General features: G+C 37.2%; 2 protein-coding genes across 9 annotated transcripts in view; one reads left to right on the forward strand and one right to left on the reverse strand.

Annotated features, from left to right (window-relative positions):
- LOC116430568 (phytanoyl-CoA dioxygenase, peroxisomal-like) overlaps nt 1-23,522 on the reverse strand; it is a 95,341-nt gene that overhangs the window by 42,676 nt on the left and 29,143 nt on the right. The window lies entirely within an intron of this gene.
- LOC116430571 (uncharacterized) overlaps nt 1-23,522 on the forward strand; it is a 72,596-nt gene that overhangs the window by 33,213 nt on the left and 15,861 nt on the right. The window contains exon 2 of the mRNA XM_031984899.2: nt 21,244-21,509. Within this exon, the coding sequence (XP_031840759.1) occupies nt 21,408-21,509 (102 nt within the window). The 5' untranslated portion in view covers nt 21,244-21,407. The remainder of the gene's footprint in view (nt 1-21,243; nt 21,510-23,522) is intronic.

Genomic DNA, 23,522 nt, shown 5'->3' on the forward strand with positions numbered 1-23,522 from the left:
TTCCTCTCTTTCAATCGTGGGCAACTCGAACGTGTAAAAGGCTCGTCAATGGATCGAAAAGGAAGACTTTCACTCGGATAGGATATTTATCCGAGGATTTCGCGTCGCCGACGCACTCCAGTGTTTTTATTGATCGCTTCTTTCTGTCTTCCACTTGGTCCTTTTACCAGTTTATCCGCAAATTATAAATCGCAAACGAAGCGATGGAAACTTTTAAGAAGTATAGAAAACAATCGAAATTACAATTTCAAGATAATTTCGTTTTTATTGGGCATTGTTAAACGATCGTGTTATTAATTGATTAAATTGTTTTCTGTAATTGATTTTTACATGATTTTAGAAAGTCTAAGTTGATCGTTGGAAAATGAAGTTTTTGTATATCTTAATTATTGTAGACACGAGATCTTTTCATTAATTTGTCTGGTAATTATGGATTATGTAAAAATTTAGTATTGAATTAATACTAATCGAATAAAGTATAGCGTGAATTGAAAGTAGATATAAAATATTAGAAACTGTATTGTTCCTTTTTCGTGTTAGACGATAATCGCGTTAGTAAGATTGGATGATTTTATTTGATACACGGGCGTTGAACTTTGTCACAGTTTATATTTTGTAGTTTATTTTGTCTGCAATAAAACTCAGTTTAGCGACCAGCTAAAGAACGCAGCCAAGGGAGACAGGAAGAAAGAAAAAGACTGTAACAAACTGTGAACTAGAAAAACGATTACAGAGTATACATAACTGGCTGAACTTTGGAATCGGTAAAGTTCATAAAAAGTGAAGTCACAGATCTTTCCTTCCAATTAAAGATTTATATATCCATTCAGGTTATTTACGACAGAATCATCTGATCCTTACTAAATTTTTATCTTATGAACATCATATAAATTCACTTTCATTTTAAATGTCTTTTCAAACAAGTAAGTATTGGGCACATTATTTATTCACTGTCTTAAACATTCTTCACGTCACTTCTTGTATTCTGCTTGTGATTAAAAACAGAGACTTATCGGAATGCATGAAAGATCTTTTCACAGGTAACTCGCTTTTATGGAATGGATGAATACCGAGAAATCTCTGGGAAAAAGATAACAATAAAAGTAGGTATGAGAAAATCTGGAACACAGATTTATTCACAGACTTGATTCCCATAGCGTCTATAACACAATTAAACGGTCGTTTTTATCCGTAAACGCATTATGGGAGAGTGTCGATCGAGTGTACGGGGTTATTGCATCGCACGAACCTTTCAAACCCAATCGGAATTCAATAATTAAATTTCGTTGCGTTCGTCCACTTCCACATTTTCGGTAGAGGATTGGAACAATTATTTCTCACGTGCTTAGCACTGTTCCGTAATTCCATGAAATTATCGGTGGAAAATAGATAGCGGAAAATTTTGATTGTATAGAATATATAAAATCAAAATTTAAATGACACTCATATTTTCTTTTTCATTTACCTTCCAAAATCAGTTACCCGCCGGATCCTGTTACTTCTGCCGATGCAAACGACCACGATCGCTTGGCATGCATTAAGAAAGCGCACGTGTATCGAACAGACTGCGTTGCATTGTAAATCATCTCTGTCCCGTGTGTTTATTCAGCCAAGGATTAAGCGTGGGCCGACTATTTATCAACGGTGACAGGATCCCGCGGATAAATCAGTTTTTCGCACACAATGAGACTTTTATCGCGAATTCCATCGGTGATATCGATTCTCACGAAAATCGGCGTGTGTCCCGTTTCATCTTTCGGCACGCACGTGTCATCCCGACGTAGAATATCGTTGAATATTCAGAATACGCGGAAGACCGACGTCCGCGCAGTTTCTTTGATCGTTTATCATGCATTGGCTAACATTCAAGACGTTGCGGAAGTCGAAGAGGATCCGTCACGGTTCGTTTACTAATGATGTCAGATAGAATTCACGCAATTTACACTTGTTCGATATATCGACAAATCAGCTGCTATTTTGTTTGACCAAACGGTAATGAAATTCAAATTCGACGACTTCTCGCGCGCTTACGACTGTAAAGATGGCGTATACTGATCGATGAAATGTAAATAATCTGTAGAACGGTGTAAATTTTTGTAAATTCTTCCTTAGTAATGTATAATGTCGAATTAGAATTTGTAGACAATAAAGGATATTTTATTTTATTTGAAAAGATTAATTAGTAATATAAAAATTAAATAATTGTTTCGTGGATAAGATTTTGGGGAATCAACGATTTAATCCTTTTCACTCCAACTGGCAGCCTTACTGCCAATTAATTTCCTGTTTCTTTGATATTATTTTATGCTTATCCAACATTCATAATTGAATTTTCTTTTTGAAATTAACATTTATTTGGAGCAACTGGCAATCATTCTACGGTATTGGAGTGATAAGGATTGAGTTCGTTGAAATCTATCTAGGGTCACTTTTAGTTTCATATTAAGATTCGCTTTTGTAGTACAATACATATTTCCTTCTGAAATTACTTCGAATTAAATTCCAATTATTTTTAATGTGATTAAGAGATCAGAGAAAAGACCTTGAATTCCTTTGATAAAAGAGATCAATTTCCGATAAAAGCTCAAGTAAATTGGACGAATTACGAAAGGAGTATTACACGAGGATCACAGTTATGAGATATTAACAATTATTAGTTATGTTTGTTAAACCTCATTCTTGAACATTTATTTCCTTGTTACCAAGGAATAGCAAATTTTATTGAAAATCGATACTTCGAATCTTTAACCGTGAAGATTTAAAAAAAATTGTATCTTACTGTAGATAGATTGACATTAAATGGAATTCCAGAATACCACTGGCGAATTTAACTTTTAATGAGTTTGTCTGAGTTGAGAACTATCAACGTTTCAATTAATTGCGTGAAATGAATCCGTCTCTTACCCGATAAAACGAAATGATTAAGTGAAAACGATGTCTTCAATTTTCAGATTTCGAGAAAAAGATATAGACAGCAATTATTCAATATGAAAAAATTATCCAACCAATATGCTTGGGAAACCACATTTTACATCACGATGACTAGCGTAAATTAAATACACTATTGTCTATTACTTTTGCCAATAAAACTATCAAACCATACTTTTGACAATAAAACTCAATCGTTGTTAATATTCCATAAAAATTATTACACTCTTCACCAAAGTTATTCAATAATTTCCAGCAAAAGTGCCAAGATAATTTGAATAATCGAAGAACGCAGATAAAGCTGTTACAGTGCAAAACTAAAAAATTTCAAGTTGAGATTGTAAAATATCAAACTCTTGTAACTTACGTAACACGTAACGTCTCATACTATTCTAACAGCCATAACAATACTTCAATTTTCACACTAAACGTTGCCCAACACCTGCATCCACTTGAATATCCAACCGAAGGCTGCACTATCAACGGTCCCTACGTCGAGTGACGTCACCTCCGACAAATTGTAGTGAAAAAAAATCTGGTTCACTCGCGTTTTTGAAAGACGCGTCGCCCCGGGGAACCCGAGCACGTGTCCAGGATCATTTCATGCCGTTGGTCTGGCACGAGGAGCCAGTAATCAGGTTCCCAGGATCCTCGACTCGTTTACGCGCACGTGTCGCCTCTTAAGGAGCTAACGCCGAAAGTTTTCCATTCTGCAGGGTCCGTAGCGACCGTAATTTAACTACGATTACTTGGCAGCCACGGTTTTGGTATTCCGTCTAACCTCGTAGCGCCGGAAGCAACAATATTTCCTTACCCGGCGCAAGTGTGTCCGCCTTAATAGACCGAAACTTCGACGCCTGCTGGATATTAACACCAGAACTATCAAGTGTTTAATACGATTAATGTAATCCTTATAAATATTGTGACAGCAGACAACACTTCTCATTTCTTTACGTACTCACTACAGCATTCAAGTGAAACTACGTATTTGTTGTTACATTCGACTTACTCGTCCCGAATCATATACTAATCGACAGCGAAGCGACTTAGGATAATCCCATAATTACGGATCAGGCGAGCGCACATGAAAATCTTATTAATTTTTATGATGGTCGTCATAAAACACTTTTAACAACTATTTCTATGGTAATCGGTCAAATAATTACAAAATAAAGGTGAATAAATTGAATAATGCATTTTTCTTAGCGAAAATGGAAACAAAAGGAAAGACAATAATTGAAAAACTGATTAACCAGAAATGTAGAAGTTTTAACCAGATTTAAAAACCATTTAAAATTATTTGATCGGCTGTGGTACGTTCAGCGTTAAGATATTAATAATTGCGAAATAAGAAAATTGGAACCCGCCATTTTGACTCGACGCGGTGGTTCTACTGTTAAGCCGCCATCGTGATTCAATTCTCGTCCGACCCTCGTTTCCCGTGCGTCATCGAACGGGGGGGTGATTAAATAAAATTTCTTCGCCGTTTTTACGATCCGATGGCTAATTCTTGCCACGGGGAACTGCATCGAGCGGATAGGGGATCCAGATCGTTATGCGGACATTAGAATGCAAGATCACGGACGATGCTTTTCATCCCTTAACGCCGAGGGAAGTGTGACTGCGGAATTAATGGGCTCGGACATCGAGCGTCACTTTTAGAGCACGCAAAGATTTGCCGAGCGAAATGCTTGTGAATGCAAATATCAAATTTTTCAAGGGAAAGAAGAAATTTACGTTATTCTGTGACTTTATGTCATAATAATGTAGGGGAAAGAGAATATTTTATTTGTATAAACAATGTCTCTACTACAAGATTTGCAATAAAAGAAATTTCTAGAACATTCTTTCGTCACCATGTATTACTCTCACGTATATTTGGAATATTCCAGATTCGTTTAACATGAGTATCATTACCATATAAAAATCAATATTACAAGGAATTAATTTAGTTTAGTTGTAGAGACTTGCTTAATATGCAGAGTTTTTCAATAATGTCCGTTGTTATTGAACAATAATCCGTTTACGAAGAGGAGAAGATGTATCAAATTTGTAGAAAATTGCCCTATCAGCTTGATGTACAATACTTCATTATCTTCTGCATGTGAAAATTACAATTTCGATGCTATTAAAATGAAACGAAGGCTGTACAGTTCATTATTTAAGAGCATATTATGTAATGAGATACTCAAGATACCTATTATACATTCCACTATCATTTTCTGTGCATGTTAAGGATTTATACGATATCTTTTCTTTCTGGTTTTCAACTATTCTCTAATATAATCACTCATAAGTATACGAAAATATAATAAAATAATTACTTATGATTATTAAATATTATGAACTTCGAAATTAATGCAATATTCTGCTCCAAAAATTAAACGAATTATATTATAATATAATACATTTCGAAGTCTTACTTTAAGGGAATACTTGAACGTTCATGGGAAGATATTTTATAAATATTGGGATAATATGTAGCTTCCTGTTTTAAGTTCGTTGAAACATACAGGACACGTTGAAATGAATTTCTGGATTTCTGGTTCTGTTTGCTTTTCAGTGGTCGTGTATCGAATTCAATAATAGGCTACTTGTGCGATATTGCATTTTCCGCAGAATTTTTCGCAAATTGAACGAGATGACTTCCAGCCCCGGAAATTGTATAACTGGAGAATTGTGACTTGTGACGTGGCGTGGACGGGATAAAGTATTAACGTCACTGCGACGTGTTGAAATACAAAGAAATTATGTTACGTACGAAATGCTAACGCGGATTTTAACGTGTTGAAATTAGGAGACATGACATAAAATTACCGTACAAAAGACTATTATTTCTATTGCACTTTTATACATTATAAATAATACTTCTACACACGAACGTAAGAAATTAGCCATTGACTGATAATTTAAACGTCTATTTAAATCATTTTAATCCGAAACTCTCAATTTCGCTTTGTTCCATTATTTAAATGTAATAACAAAATTGCTGTCACGAATGCATGACAGCCAAAAAGTAGTATACGAAATTACATATACAACACTGATAGCGTGATTAGCCACCATTCGCCGCTGTATATTAATAATCGATAAAAAAAACCGACAAGTAAAGAATCCCCCGCATTTCAGGATCCCGGTACGAATTAAATTCTCATTTTGATTCACCTTGAGGTCGTCCCAAAACGACAGAGGGAGTGATTAATAACGATCGAAGAAACAGGGTGGCAGACGAAGAAAAAAACAAGAAGAATGGAAAGAGGAGAAAGGACAGGTCTCGCGTGTATGAGTGATGGGATTCTTATATGAAGTTACTAAAGAGGAGAAAAAAAAGAGGTAACCCCAATGAGGGTCGAGTTCGCGTTATCGACAAACATACACGCGGCTCGCGTGATCGCGTCGGGTCAGGTGGGTTCGCGCAAGAATCTCCCGGCTGTTGCAAAGAAACGGGGCAGGACTCGTCGAATAATTTAAATCGATCGCCGAGAAATATGTCACGGTAAATACGAAATTCGGAATGCGACGTTCGTGACCCAGAAATCGCGCGTATCGGCACGCAATTTCAACCCCCTGCAATTGTTTCGATCCCCTGCCCCCTGTGATCATAAAGGAATTAGACACGAGCGAAAATAGATAATTACGGATTATTATTTATTCAAATTCCTGCAATCATTATTCGTCTTCAACATTTGAGCCACTCATTAGCTAAATTGGTTAACTGTACAAAGAAACTAGAGGACAGTGATACGATGGTATACGTAGATTTTGAAAATTTCCCAACAGAAAATCAAATGATCGTTGTAGAACGTTTTTACTTCATAATAACAGATGTAGCTTCAGTCTAAAGAATATGTGAAATGTATAAAATAATGTAACTTCGATGTAACTTTTATTATCATTGCAAGTTTCGGCTAAAAGAATATTTATTTCGCAGTACCACACTCGATAACAAGGGAATTTATTTTAAATACAAGTTGATAACTCATGAACCGCTTTAACAATCAAATCTTAAAAATGTTGAAAAAGGGAGTCAATCGATTTGGCTACTGAGCAGCTCATTACACGATGTTTCGAAACGTTTCACCCGACAGTCGTTCGGAAGCAAAGGAAATCTTCCAATTATCCAAATCGATTGTACCTTTTGTAAGTTCCTAAATTGTCAGCAGTGTCCGTGGTAACAAGTAATTCCGAATTACTTTACGCCAACGAAAGATAACGTTCTAAATAGCTTCGTACCATCACTGACATTTTCCCAATCCTCTTAGCCCACCCTCCGCCCCGGCGCAAACAATTTCCCTAACCGTCCGAATACAAAATTCATGAAAAAGCCGCGTCACTTTACCGCGACGTCTCCAGCTGGACATCCAATTCTATTTCCGAAACATCCTCCCGCCATTGCTTCGTCCATAAGTAAACGAAGATCGCAGCGAGTTAAATAAAACAGTAGGACAGATCGAAACTATCAAGTGAGAAGAGAGGCGACCCAGATTTACCCGAACCAGAAATATTCTAACTGGCCATAAAATGAAAATTTCGTGTCCGTTCACGTGCCATTGCATTCCGTTGAAAGCCACCCCCGTCCACCCCTTCCTCTCCCTCACCCGTGTTCCCACTGTTTCGTTCTACAGCTGAATAAAATGTATTCGAGGCAGGAAGCGGAACCGTTTTGGCGGGCTCTTTTAAATTTCCGAGCGGAACGATCGGAATCTGGGCAAATTGATCGAGCGAGACACTGGAAAAAGGTCAGGGACTAATATCGGTGAAGTAACCGGCGCGTGCGTCCGCACGGAAAATGTCCTCTCGTCAACTTCCACTATTAACCTCTCAAAGCTTTTCCAAAAGTTCGAAGAGGACGGCATAACGCGGCATAGTTCCGCGGAACTAGATTCCCGTGTTGGAATGGAGTTTCTATTAGGGCGCAGCGGAGCATCAAACGGTTCGAACGAAAGTGTTCAAATTTTTGATTAATTGTGAGTATAACTATAATTCTGCGACTGTTATCTCTTGTGTGTTTCGTGGAAACTGTTGCGTGCAATATACTAACCCTTTGCACTCGAGAGGCGACTCCTAGTTGCCAGATGATTTGATACAGGAAAATTATAAATTCTGGTGTTTACCATTAACCTTTGTACACTACATCAATACGTGAACTATTGACAGGCAATAGCTTTGTTCCCTAATTTATGTGTGATTTTTTGATAAATTTATTTTAAAGAATCTTGTCTACACCTAAATAGAAAGGATTGAATATTTCGAGCGAAAAACTTTCGAGTGTAAAGGGTTAATCCTCTGCACTCCGACCAATGTTTAATATGACCTTTCAGCAACTCCGAATCATTGTTACTATGAGCTACCAGCTACTCCAGGAGTATTTACAAGATAGCAGATCTTTCTGTGAAAGATTGAAGATCCTGCTTTGTCTTTAAAAGATTATACGTATTTTGTTATTGAAGGAATGAAGTAGCTTTTATAATATGGCGGTTTGTGACATTTGTTATCACGAAATGGACTGTGGATATAACATTCTTGATTTTTATAGTTTACCTTGAGTATCTGCTGAAAAGTATAAGATCCTTCAGAATTTTTATTAATTGAATAGGAAATAAGTACAAAGTTAATTTAAAGTGAAAAGGGAATGATTGGAAAGTTAAAAGTTCCATGAATCATTTTTATTTGTTAAAGTGATTGGTCAGTATCGTTCAGCTACTGGCTAAAAACGTTGATAATGATGGAACAGCAAACATGCTCGCTGCGACAAAGGAGCTGAAATTCTATTAACTCTGCCAGCCTCGATGCGGAAATTCGGATTTCAAAAAAGTCGAAGCGACGCGCACATTCGAAGGGAAAAACGATTGTAACGTGGCACGGGTAAATTCGTGGGGCGGAAATTAGTTAATGATCGGCAAAGTTAATAGAACTACTGATGCGAATATTTCGATCGACAAAGGATGCCGTGGAGCAGTAATTATGAAATTGTGAAATTCGCGGACGAAACTTGTTTATTGGAAAATGAGCTGATAATTGCAAGTATTTTCGGGGAATAATAGCATCAGAGAGGGTGGAATTAAGGGCAAATACTTTGGGACAGAACTAGACTACACTATATGAATATCTACTTGCACAAATAGTCTTACAATAAACGAATCTTGTGTCTTATTCTCGCCGATGTTAATGTTTCTTCCGTATTCGTTATTTTCTCATTTCCATAGTTTCTTTCAAATTAATTACGTTTCTCCTCTGTTTATATTCTCATAAACAAAACGCAGTCCTTTTTAAGAAAAGAAAGGTCATTTAAAATGAAACGTATCTCGTCTATTTATTTCCTTACAAAACAAGAGATAGCCTTTTATAAAACAAAGGTTTATCTCAAATGAAACGTATCTCCTCCATTTATTTCCATACAAAACAAGAGATAGTATTTTATAAAACAAAGGTTCACCTCAAATGAAATGTGTCCCGGTCTACTTAAGGTTTCTTTCTGAACCTAGTCAATGCTGATTCCGCGTTCACCTTATCAGCATTTTCAATAACAGACGAACATCCAAGCAAGCGAAAACATTGAGCTCTATACACTCGAGTGCTTTCCTTATCGATCTCCGTCAACGTTTTCCCGTGATTCCGCCCACTCGGCTCGATGTGCAAAGTGTTTCGCGCAACAAGTACCTAACGATAAATGACACTCGACTGGGATTTCAAGCATTCCAATAAGCCCCGGCACCCTCACGGGAATACCCACCGGTTCGTTTGCGCGACGTTTTTCGCTCAACCGACAAAGTAAGAGATATTCGTTCGATTTTCAACCTACTATCCGTCTTCCCCTTTCTTCGCTCGACTATAAGAAACTCATTGTGAAAAATCGCATTCACTAACGACGTTGGTCCGGAAAATCAATTTCGAGGATAATGAATTACTACTTAGTAGGTAAATTAGTATATATTAACCCTTTGCACCCCTTTGGCTTTGCTATAAATCATACATAATTCACATCACAGATATCACAATTTCAAATTGTAAAATTCTTCTTCTTTGCACTTAAATGAAGCAAATTGACAAATGAAATTAAAAGTTGTGAATTCATGAATATTCGTAATTTTCCTTTTCCGAGACGAAATCTTAGATTCTTGAAAGTTCCTCTATGGAAATGAATTATTGAAGGATTGAAAATGTTCGAAATGTAAAGAGTTAATTAAAAGTCTTCATAGAACGGTTTAGTAGAAGGAGTAAAAGGCATAATATATTAATGGATATAAAATAAAAAATAGAACCGCTGATGAATTATTATTATTATTATTGTTTATTATACCAGTATTAAGTTACTATTACTAATTAATGTTTTTTTCTTTTATATTTCAATTCACAGCTAATGTCTTTATTCCACTATATAGATATTAAAGCGAGAACAATATTCCAACGAATTAGCTGCTACCTACAAACTTCTGAGAAAATCGTTAAAAAGCAACTAAAACAATCCTCAGAGTCCACTGTTCATATTGGGAAATTAATTAAACCGTAGCCCGCGGGGTAAGAGCGCAATTAATAACAGGTAGCTTTCGTGTTCCCCTTAATCTAGCGATCACGAGGTTCTTCAATCATTTTCATCCCCTTTTGTTCATCTTTGGCCACTTTCGATCTTCTCGAACCATCATTCTCTCTTTTATCCATTCCCAATCATTCTAATCTGTCATCGCTGTTAATAACAGAGCACTTCTAACTTTTGCTAGTGTTCAAATACATGTCGAGTCATCCCATAAGTAATATCGTTTTCCTATCCAACTCCTGGTATGTAACATTCATACATACTTTTTCGCTTAATCATCAACGTATTTACCGTTCCATTCTTCGATTAATTCATTAACCCCCAGTCTTACGATTTACTTCTTAACTATGACCGTTACAACTACTTTCACACTAATAATTCATTAAAAAAAAGAGTAGAATTAAATCAGTGAAACAGAAGAATAATGTTTAATTTGAATTGCAAAGAACTGAGTAATATTTATTACTTTTCATAAGAATCTAGTTTCCTTATCTCACAATTATTGGTATCTTAAAGCCGTTAAATATCCCAAATGAAAAGTAAATAGTTTCACTTGACTGCTATAATGAATGAAATAACTAATAAAACCTACAGTCACAATTTTTATATTTATACAGTAATCACAATAAACGCTCCACAGTTCTAGCATCAAAAATTTCATCACGAATCTAATACATTATAAGTCAAGGGGTTAACGCGATTTTCGAAGGCGGCATTGGAAAGTATCTCGCAAGGTAAGACAATAAACGACGTTACTTATAGGATGACCGAGTACACGGCGCCGATGTTGCAGCTGGTAGGCAATAAAGCAAAAGAACGATAGGGATGAGTTTACGAGTACTGCAGTCAGTTCGGCCGAAGGCTATTTACTCGGACAGTTAATGGACGGTAACCGTGCCCTTAAAATTCGAGAACGGGGTAGACTACGCGGTATTGAAATATGCATGACTACGTTGCCGTTTGAGATTATTCTGCCGTTTCCGTGGCGTTGCGTATTCTCGAGCTCATGCTAGCCGACGAAACTTCGTTGTATCGCTTTGCATACGAGGGAACCGCGTGGGCGTAGCTGTATAAGACGCGGTTATTTTCGAAAAGTCAATTTCAAAATCGTAGTTCGCACCGGGTGAAGGTCAGCGCCGGAGTCTGCGGTTATTTGAGCGAGACCGTTGCCAAAAATACGCTTCCGAAGTTTGCCCTTTGCACTAGGTGCGCGTCAAGGTGTTGATCGCTTGGAAGCTTTATTTGGGGCGAAGTGTCCCTGTCCCTTAACACGCCGAGCACGCTTTCCGACGAGTCTTCTGACGAGCTACGAGAATGCAGAATGCTTTCTGTTTCAGAGAAACCACAGAATACGTTAACACGCTGCACGATTTTGCCGAGAAAAATATACAAAATGAAAATAATCTAATATCAAATTACATAATTCAAATGCGTTATTATTATTGCAGGTTTATCTTGTTGAATGTCACTACATTAAGTAGTATTATTAGTAATAAAGACAGGTTTCCAAATAATCATCGTTTAATTCGATTTGGTTGAGGTCACCGGTGACCCCCATGGCATCCAACGTGTTAAGCGTGTTTCTCGTTAGTTTTCTAGCTTCATAATTTTTGAATTTTTTGATCTCTTATGATGAAATGGTGAAAAATACAATTTGATTCGTTTATTCTTTGTATTATTGAAAGAGGAGCTTTCGAAATTGTTCGGAATAATAGAGAGAATATAATTTATTTTGCGCGTGCGTTTTTGTAAATTGTATTAATACAAGGATTTCGATGGAATTGTATTAAAAAGTTTGTAGGTAGGTGAAGAATTGTTTGAATGATTCGTATTTTCCAGTTAATAGGTTAAACAGTATGTAGACTATTATGAGTAATGAACTGTAGATGAAGTACATGTTTTGGAGAAGTGAAATTGTATGAATAAAAGTATAAATGAATTGGAGTATATTTGTTGGTTTATTAAATTGAAATCTCGAAGTTTGATTCTCGCGTTTTCGATGTGGCTTCTGTTTATTTCCAATACGAGATTGAGTCGTTTATCGATCTGCTTCGGTTTAATTTTATTACAGTGTGTCAGGGATATCAATTTAGGTAAATTTCATATAGCTTTCAACATGGAACAACGATTTCCAACCATTGTTCTAGAATATACTGCGGTTTTGTAGTATTCTGAATGTCGGCTATATTGTTCCTGAGAACAATAGCTTAAAATCGCTACTTAGCATGAAAGTAATATCCAATTAATTTATCGTTCACGTTCCTGTTTAAATATCAGAGTACGAAACAGTCAAAATTTTAATGTATTAACACGATAGAATGAAACAAGCATAAATGTTTCAAAAATCACGTTTAGAACCTTTAAATGTACAATTTATTTTGATTCCTTAAAATGTATTTTAAGACCCGTGTACTCGAAAATTTTAGTAGTGAAGCAGGTCTTGGCACGTAGTGGCTAAGTAAGCAGAAACTTCAAATTCAAACTTTGATGTAGAAAGTTGTGTTGCGATAACATGGAATTACTTGTTACTAGTTCACTTATAATCATTTCAACTGTAATACAAATATCTACATAACATTTCACAATTATAAAGATTTGAAAAGTCCCTATTATCATAGAAGATACAAAACCCACAGAAAATACACAATAAACAATCACATGACCTACTCTACCAAGTTGCTAATCAAATCTCTTCTACCAAAGTCAAAATTCATACATCCATACCTCACGAAATTTTCTAAAATCGACAAAAGGCTTCCCTTACAAAAATATTTCTCACCCTTTAATTAACAAACTTGAAACAATAAAATATATTTTTGTACACTATACCTATTATAATAAGTGACGATAATAATCATCATGTACCAAACAATTACTGACCTAAACCATCTCTAGCACAATTAAACTATTCACAGCATCGTTTCATGGCAACATTTCCATTGCCAGTTGTACAGTACCAGACATTCCCAAAATTCGGCACATTTGCCTATTCAACGGCCACCCCCGTTACGTTTACAGCTTTTCCTTTCAAAGTTCGGCTACCCAGCGCCTCGGCATGCCGGGCATGTGCTCTAAAAGAAAGCGAAACGCGGAAGGCGGTCACAGTCCTCCGGTATTCAAAGGATCCGCGTTATTTTAAAAGTTTCGATGCTGAATGGCAGCTTGTTTTACGGCTGGCCAACTAAATGTAAGCCCGGCGCGGTCGTGTTTTACGCGTGGCAAGCATTCCACGACGCGACGGTTTTCTTTGTCCGTAAACATCCCTCGTACACGCGGCAACATCACTTTCAGTTTCCCCCGTTTCGCTCCGAAGAAGTAGAGGAAGAAGAAGTAGCATCGATGAGAAAACTTTCAACGACCATCCCCTCCCGCTTTTATTTGTCTTCCCTGGCGGTCGGTTAAAATTGCGCGCCGACAAATTGAACGCGATCCAATACCCGCGACCGCGTACTATAACTCGATCCGTCCGCGAACCAGTACCGGAAACTTTTGATAGCTTAAGTAGACGCCGATACAAGCATGGACCATGGGCTCACGATTTTTAGTTATTAACCCTTCGATTCATTCTCAGTTATTAACACCGGCGCTTATTCCGGCGACGATCTCCTCGATTATATTTCCTTCAATCCAATAAATCTAAACAAAATATTAGAAAAATGTAAGTGAAACTAGTCATTGAGCTGCTAAATGTAATGTCGTAGTTTATAATTTCTAATAACAATATCTATAGGATTAATTTCATTTGCATTATGTAAAATATAGGATTACCGCCGTCACAAGTATGTGACGCTGGTTGCGGACGTGTTAAGCCGTTTCATGTGAACATGCAATTTTGTAGTTTCGGTGCATGGGATCAAGTGGCGAATGAAACTCGTCTCTCGAGTGCAAAGAGTTAACCCTTCAACAAATTTTCAAATAGTTTCACGTGATTAAAAGAGGAATTCCAATATCCAGAGGACGGGAATGAATCTTTGACAATTAGCGGAGCAACTTTATTCATTTGCTGTAAACGCATTCCAAACTGGAGCTCGCGGTAATATTTTACCAGGATTTTTCCTGAAAGCAATAACTGTTTTTAATTGTTTTTTCCTCGTCGGACCTCAAGCGTTCCGTGAAATTAAGCTATAACATTTTTTTATTTTTTCTGATTTTCTGCGGATTTCAGTTGTTTCTCAATGGACAATAGTCAAGACATTTACTTAACGTGTTAAACGTAAAAACTTTGTTACCATGTTATGTAAAATATGAGGTCTGAAATACTGAAACCACAGAAAAAAGCATTAGGAATGTGAAAGAAAGATACGTAACGGTGTTAACGTTATAACCTCTGGAATTTCTTTCTAGCAAGAATTTTAATTAATTCACACCGTATACAATTTCCTGGACTTTCCCGACTTTAACATTTTTACTCGAAACTACTGTTAACCATTGTTTTGACAAATCAAGTTCAACATTTTTCTCATTATCTTTATTCATTTCGCAATCAATTAACTATTTTTTTTTATTAATATATTAAGAGCTAAAAAAATCAAAATAGATATAATAATAGATATAAATTAAACATCCTAAAAAACAAATATACATTTCTTAAACCTAACCAATGCTCAAACTGTTAATCATTGCTTTCACGAATCACAATCAATATTTCTCTCTTCATCTTCATTAATTTAGTAACCAATGCCTACTTTCTATTCAGCTACTAAAAACAATCGAAATGACTGCAGAGTTTTGGTATTAATTACTCTGTATTTAGTATTAACTACACTGCACATAAATGTACAACTAGTGACAGATATGATAATACATTTCATCCCCTAAAATGCAAATGTACATTTCTCAAATTGCGTTAGTAGTACTCAGTTTGTACATCACGGTTTGAATAGTTTTAAGTGTCCGAGTCTATTCCGCGAGCACATTAACGGCCGTCCGTCAATAGAATGGAAGAGAAGCACAGCTCTTCCCGGTTCCGAGGTACTTTGCATACCGTACACACGGTTAATTTGATGGAAATCTCATTCCTTTAATTTGCTTTGCCAGAGGAAATTTGCAAAAGGAACACACGCCGCGCGCAATTTCACGAAACTGCGAATCCCTATACCTATCGTTTAATTCCTGAAATGCTGACTGGCAACGACCGTTTAATTGAAAATTTCGCCGGTACGGTGAACCCGTTTAATTGTTTTTCCGCGATGGAATTCCTTTTCAAAGGACGATTGAAACGTTAGCTCTTCGCCATCGAAGACGGTGTTCGCTCGCACGTTGCCTAACTGCAATCAAAATTTCTATCTTCCGCTTCGATCGCGGCCACGTCGGTGCCACTTCTGGCGGAACGTCCATTTGCAAGCAAAATAGTTCGCGGCCTGCAGCGCGAGAACGAAAACTGGCTAATGCAGCGTGACTTATTGTCTTCAGCCGGATTTTCACGCGAATCCCTTGTTCGGGATTTCGTTTAGCTCCGTTATTTCTGCGAAGTCGATTAACGGCTTTCAACGGAGGAATTAATCATTGAAAGTTAAAAAGGGTAGAAAAGTTTGTGAAGGGAAAACCGTTATGGAATATGGTTAATTATTAATGTCTAATTACGAATGAATATTAACATGTTGACCGCTACGAGAATTTACAGCGTTTCGTATAACTACTTGTCGTATCGTAACAAAGGCAAATGATATTAGAATTAGTTACTAATGGTTTAGTATTATAATTCTTAAGTTGTGTTATTATTTAGTCGTTAAATATTCTAATCTGACATCTGTTTTCTTCTTGTAATTTCAAGTAATTTAAACTTGATCATCAGCACTGTGGCGGCCAACGTGTTAATGTCTAATTCATTCCTACTAAATCAAATGTTGTAATTAATGGCAGTTAGTAATAAACATAGTTATTGTAGTAGATTATGAACTGTATATTCTTATTTTATTTTCAACCTAACGGAGTTCATCGCAAATACCACGAATATCTATTTTATTGTACGCGACGGAACATATGCGATCAAATAGTCTTTTAAAATCTAGTTTCTCGGAAGTTCTAACCAGCTCGAGGAATGTCTCTCGCTGTAATCGGGTTCCCTTTTGACAATAGAAGTCAGGAACTCGCGGCGAAGCGCGGATGATAATACATACCGACATTGGATGTCGAGGCCGTTGGAACGAGGAACCGAATGATTGAGTCGGAACTCCCGAGTTGTCTTGTTGAAGACAGCGAAACATGCTTAATAGTCGATAATGGAACCGCCTCAATGGAGGTATAACCAAATTATCTTGTCGTCTGCCTGCCAGTGATCCGGTAAACAACGTGCAAAGGGGGAGAGTAGAGTCATTGCACGCATGATTCAACGAAATCTGCTCTTGTCGCGATTTATCGCCCCCAATTGGCAAATAACGATTCCATCGCGTGTTGGAATTGAGTCGAAATCAATTGGTCGTTCAAGGTTACTCGAGAGTTATCCCCACTTTTCGTGTATTACTCGTTTTTATCTTCCGCTCCATGAGAACGGAGAACGTTTCTGACATTTGCGACGCGATAACTCTTCTCGAAAGTATGCTCCGTATCAGTACGATATACGGCGCTTTAATAGTTCATTCCAACAATACGCTATCTGTCGTTTCATTAAAGTTTCACTCTTCATTGACGACAATAATAATAATATTATTATTAAGTATCTGCAGTACGATTATATTATACTCTGTCCACTTTCCTTGAAAAATGCGAGCATTTCCATTTCCAGCTGTTTTTCAAATATTGCGAAAGATCTTTTGACAAAACGTTCTTGTAGGAAGATATTTAATCATCTTTATAAACTAGACTGTTATGAATACTAATGTGCATCGCTCCTTGAATATACAACTAACTAAACCAAAAATCAAATGAAAACACTGCGCGCGCTTCTTCTCGAAGAGTGTAAAACGTTCAATGTGCAAAACGTGAAAACAACCGTGATAAATTGGACTCGTCGCAGTAGTATACCAATCGTGTCACACAGTTCATCTCATGATGTCCCTCATTAGTGTATTAGTCAATATTTGAGTAACCCTGAACCGTCACCACCGACGTGCATTTATAGAGCTCGTCACCATTCGTCGAGTTTCCATCGCGCCACGAGTTTTATTAGAAAAGTTACAGAGCCCGGCTGCAAAATTTTCCAAAAGAGGATTTTTAACATGCCCCATATACCTCTATGAAATTCTAGAAGCTCCCCTTTGCTCGTCTTGCACAACCATTTAACCCAATTCCTTGACTCCGTTTCCGATGGGAACATACAGGAAAGCCCGGCTCGCGCGAAACAAACGGAAGATATTTCTCACCGATTGAATTTTTAAACTTCACTTTCGCGACGAACGGTCTCCGAGGATGCCAGCCAATAACATCGATCGAAACTGGAAGGAATACGATGCAGTAACTTCCATTCTCGATTTTAAACCACCCGGGGGACGCGTTCATTATTTTCCATCGTAAAGCTTGCGTTTGGACTCCGTTCGCTTTTTACGGGAATAGACGATATTCTATGATACGACGTGACAGTTGCACAAACGGCATGCGGCGTTCCGTGTTAATCGAAAGTGGAGCGCTATCGCATGTACGCGGTGTCTCGCGTCAATTTGACGTATGAATTGTTTCCGCTCTTTTTTGAAGGAAGGTCAAGCGGCCGACGGAAATCTATATGGTTTCAGAATCTGTGTTTCCTTGTAGTAAAATCTCCTTGCACGATTAATTTGAATATCTTTGAAGGTTACTATTATTTTCTTCGACATTAATTTCTAGGTTTTATAATTTGTACATTGTAATTAATATAGTGACGAGTTTAATGGCTTATAATAGTGTAACTTTGAAATAACTATGAATAGTAAAACATTTCTGAATAATTAATGAAAATCAGCTAACTAGGAGAACTCCTTTTTCCTTCGAATTCGAGTGTGAATATTATTATAGATACAAAAATTAATTTTTTCAACCAAGTATCGAACAAGACTAAATTTTATTGGATCTACGAGACGCAAGAAGTTTATCAGATCAATCGCTATAAAGAATCATGAACTTTCAGCTTTTGTTTCGTTTGGAAAATTGCTTTGATTGTATTAGTGATATAAAGAATGTACATTTGGTAGTCAACGCGTTAACCCGTACGTTGAGTTAATTTTCTAAAAATATTTAAAAGGTGGAAGTCCAAAGTGATTTCCTGAAATTTTCACGAGAATAAGACAAAAACACGCAGAAGGTTTTGATATGAATATCTGGTTGCCAATATAAGGGTTAAGGAAGCTACACTGTATATGTTTCTATAATGTCTGATTAATGTATTATTCAATATATCTCTGCGGTAACCGGCATCGTTAATTGACATATTCGGTCCTCGCCACACGAATGCCGACCTTTCGTGTTCTGATGTAACGGCCTTGACCAAACCGATGATGCCTCCTTATGAATCGATATCGCGACTCCGCCGCCCCGTAAAACTTGCAAAATCCGTTTCTGTTCTCCTATTTCAATCGAAGTGGATTTCGCTGCTCTGTCGCGATGCAATGGAGGTTTCCGTATTACCTATACGAATACCCTAACATCCGGATAATTTAGCAACAGGACTTTCGATTATCTCAGTGAAACCAATCTGAATAAGATACTCGCTGTTAATATTCAGTGTTATTCGAAGATAATTTAATTATAATTTACTACGAAAGTTCGATATTGCCCGTGATATCGAGCCAGACTCATGGTGAAAATTTTAAATCAAATTCGGTAGGTTTATTGAATGGTATGTTGCTTTCATTTGAAGCAAATGAAGTTTAATGTTAAAACGATAATTATTCTATCACTTGAAAATTCCTTTTCTAGAATAAATGTGTCTTCTTAATTGTTAGGGTACTAGGTTTAGAAGTTCAAAACTACAAATTCGGAGCTTTCTCCGAATTTAGTAGGATTTAATGTTCCCAACATTTTGTTTGGGAAATTTTTGAATTCTAAGCTATAAGAGATGAACTAATTCTCTTATTCGGTGCAGAACGTAGTTTAGAAAAGAGCGAACAACGTTAATCCAAAGTGAAAGCGTGCACTAATCCGTAGAGCACTACAGTTCCAACTCTATCGTAATAACAAAGTTGTTCACGCAGTAATCGGATCACTGTCTGAGTTCAATGTTGGTCGTGGTAATAGTAATACTCTGAAGATAATAGTAATACTCTAATTCACTGTCGAATAACGATATTCAGTCACTTCTTTTTATATTTACTGAAATGAAAAAATTATATAGTACAGTATTTCATGTCTGTAATCAATTTTTTCTACGATGAAAAATGTCTTGCCCCTCCTTTCTGCAGATCATGTTTTTTGTCCGATTTATACACTCTAAATCAGTTTTATGGACCACGAGTTTCTCTCGTTGGAAAATGTTTTATCGTGCCATAAAAACCATAACAGTTCGTTTTTTCATTACCAGCTTCTCCATCAGACCGTTTTGAACGAACATTTCGTACGACTCAAGCACTCTTCTGTCCTTCTCTTCATCGCATTACTTTTTTATCAGTTTATCTGCTAGTTTTTTTTATTTTTTCGAAGTTATTTAGAACGTTTTGAATGGTGTATGACATGGATCCAACATGCGTGAGTGACACTTTCGTTACAATACAGAACTTTTATTTCTCTGTTCCCTTTCTATCCGTCTTCGCGTTTGTTTGTCTTTCTGTTTCTTCTGTGATGTCATTTTTTCAGTGTAAAAATTGTATAACCGATATTTCAAATCTAAATCAAATCATTTATATTTTGCTCTTTTTATTCGAACAAGTTATTGTTTCTTGAACATAATTTCTTTATTGCTATGAAGATTACCTTCTTTCTACCCTTTTATAAATGCAATTGCAAGGAATATTTCTAAACTAATTACATCTACGATAAAAGTTTATCAGTCAAGAACTCATTCAGAAGAAAGTTAAGTGTTTCAAGCAAAGGGAGACAAAGGTTCAACATAATAATTATTAGTTTATAAATTTTCGTGTTATTATATTATTATTTAATTCTTTTAATTCTTCAAACAACCTCAATTGCTTTCAATATCTTCTTAACACAAAACATTCCTCCTACACTCCACATTTATAAGACTTTGTTTCCTCCGACAATAAAAACTATGTCAGCATTAATTTTTGCAACATCTACGTTTACATCCGTTTTTTATTTCCAGTGAAACGTCTAAAAACCGCGGGAGATGGATTCAAGTTCCCCAACAAACTTCTGAAACATTTTCCATCGTACTTCCCATCATACGCGACTCGTATTATCTCGCAAAAGCAATTTTCCAACAAATTTCTACATTAAAACCGACATTCTGGCGGCAAATTGTTTCTGTCAACGTAAGCAATTCGAATTTTTCTGTTCCCCCGACGGATGGAAGTAATAAGAAGCAAAAGAGAAATAATCGTGCATCACGAACTTCAGTGACTGCTAAAAAAAACGCACCACGCCGTACAATTGCATTTTCCCAATTTACAATTGTACGACTCTTCAACTTGAAAGACGAAAAATCTAACTTGAAGATCGCAGTCATCAAAATATAATAGACTACAGATCTTCAGCCGAAATCAAAATCTGCCAAAGCAACGCGAAGAAACAGAGATTAAGCAGAAACTCCTTTCTTCCCTTAAGATCTTTAGAAAATCAAAAAGAGACCAACGACGTTCTGAAATTCGTGTCAAACTTTCTCTGTTATATCGCACGCATTATTGTTTGTTAGAAACGTATGAAACCCGTGTTCTGGTCATCCAATTTCGTTGTTTCTAACGTCGATCCGTCACTACCAGATGTTGCAGGTGCATCTGCCATAATGATGCGACCGGCCACGCGCCAGAGGATCAGCAGCACCGGAAGAGCGACCTGAACGCTGTCGAGGATCGATCCGCTTGCTTATCATCTCCCGGAGCCCAAAAATCTTCGTCGGCGCGACCAATACGCGGGAGAAAGAGGAATGATCCCTTGGGCCTTTGGCGTGCTTCTCATCCTCATTTCTGCAGTGGGTCTTCTTCTTAACGGTTGCGTTCTCCTCGTGGTCCTCGGCCTCAGCAAACAGGTGAATAACCGGACGCTATAGTCGACCCAACCGGGCGGGTCAGTGAATGGAAACTAAAACGTGCGGTAGCTAACTTAGATGCAACTTGGATAACCGTATACGACTGGTCTGTTATTTCCCAAGTCCTGCCGTTGGATAGAGTATAGATTTGATACTTTCATTGGCAGAGTATAGACTTGCTTTCACGTTGCATTTATTCAAGGCTTTTGGAAGTAAACTGTGTTCAATAGGAGAGTTATCTCAATGCTGCATTATCATTGCTAGCTTCATCATCTAAGAAGACATTCTATAGGTACCCACGTTCATATTTTGAATTAGCAATTATCAATCATTCCTCTGTTTCCTTTGAATGTAGAAATTCGTAGTGTCCCCGGTGCCAAGTTATTAAACTCGAATAAAATGTTTTAATATAGAGATCTTTTAGTTTCCACGTTTTTTAGTTTTTCACAGTTAGACGATATACGTGGGTACTTTATATAGAATAATTTTTTTGTATCACCGTGTCCTCGACTCCAGGATGAAAAATGTTGGAAAGGTGCTTATTCCCAAAAGCCTAGAGTACGTTCAGGTGAATAACCGAATTCTTGGATCGCTCTGTAAACCTAGGATGAGATCCAAACGGATCGGGATCACGCGTCAGCTTGCTCGGGAGAACAATACATCACTGACAATGCAGGAATTATTCAATAGGTTATCGGTCTTCCCCGATGGCCGTGTTACCGGCGACAGAGGACGCACAATGAAGTTTGATAGCGTATGAAAGCCGGACAGATAAATCTGCAGCGAGAACTTACTGACCTAGTCCACTCGCGAGTGTGATTCCGTTGAACGTGATTCGCGGCCGGAGGAAAGAGTTCAATTGCTCGTTAATGAGTCTCCGCTGCCCGGAACCCGCCTAACGCGATTGTAATGCCGAGCGGAATTAGAAATTCGTCCGGGGGTATTCGGTTAGAAACGTTTCACTGTAGTCGAGCTTTCAGAGAAAATTGATATTTCAAATGAAGCTTTCATTTTTCCATTCATTTCGTTTAAAAATCTTTCTATATCGGACGCAGCCGTTAATCTCGTCATCTCCAGCTCGATAATTTTGTTATTAGATTATTCGATAAGACCCAATAAATTTTTGTTTCAAAAGGGAGAGATATTAAATTTCCTCAGATAAAAACTAAAGGTCCCTACAAAGGGAAAGCACAAAGTAAAGAGTGAAGTAGACCTGTCGTCTTTTATTCATCAGATTTATCTCACTTTTTCTTTTTTTATACTAAATGGAAGCATAGCCAACGCAGGCATATCTTTATAGATTTTATCTGAATAAAACGAACATTATTACATATCAGTCACTGTAGGTTTATCAGTGTACACTAAAAATTATATTGTTCATTTCCGTCGAGTCTCTTTTGCTATGTAAATTATTGTACGTCAATGTACATCCAGCTTCATATTTTCTCATCGTTCCACGGCCGAAATCCGAATTCACAAAAGATTGGGGATGCACTCCGGGTAATACAGCCTGATCCTCTTACGCCTGAGGTATCTGAATCGTTTTATTTTCACTTTTATCATTGGGCGACCGCTTTCAATCTCCCCGAAGAAATTAATACAAGGTTAGCAGCGTTTCAGACTCGGACTTACGATTTTTCCGATCGCGAGTAATCCCACCTTTTAAAGCGGTCTCGGTCTGGCCAGGCAGCCGCTCCTTTCGCAAGCATGACACATTTCTCGCGCGAGTGAAACGAAACCCGCGAAAGGAAAGTGGCCACCCTGGAAATAGCCTTTTGCGCTTTTACGTCGGTTTTACTGACCGTGACAGCTCGTGCCGGAGTTGGGCGAAACGTAACTCGTTCGACAAACTGCGGATCCTTGTGAAAATGGTTTGCTTAAAAAATATTATAGAGACTACATTGTGAATATTTATACATTCTTTCGTATTGTGTGTGCATTCTATGCAACTCTGCAGTTCCAAACTTCTAAATGCATACAAATTAGTCCACCGCTCACACATTAAGACTGACA

This window comes from Nomia melanderi, chromosome 11 (assembly GCF_051020985.1).
Source record: "Nomia melanderi isolate GNS246 chromosome 11, iyNomMela1, whole genome shotgun sequence".
In the NCBI taxonomy this organism is placed as follows: Eukaryota; Metazoa; Arthropoda; class Insecta; order Hymenoptera; family Halictidae; genus Nomia; species Nomia melanderi.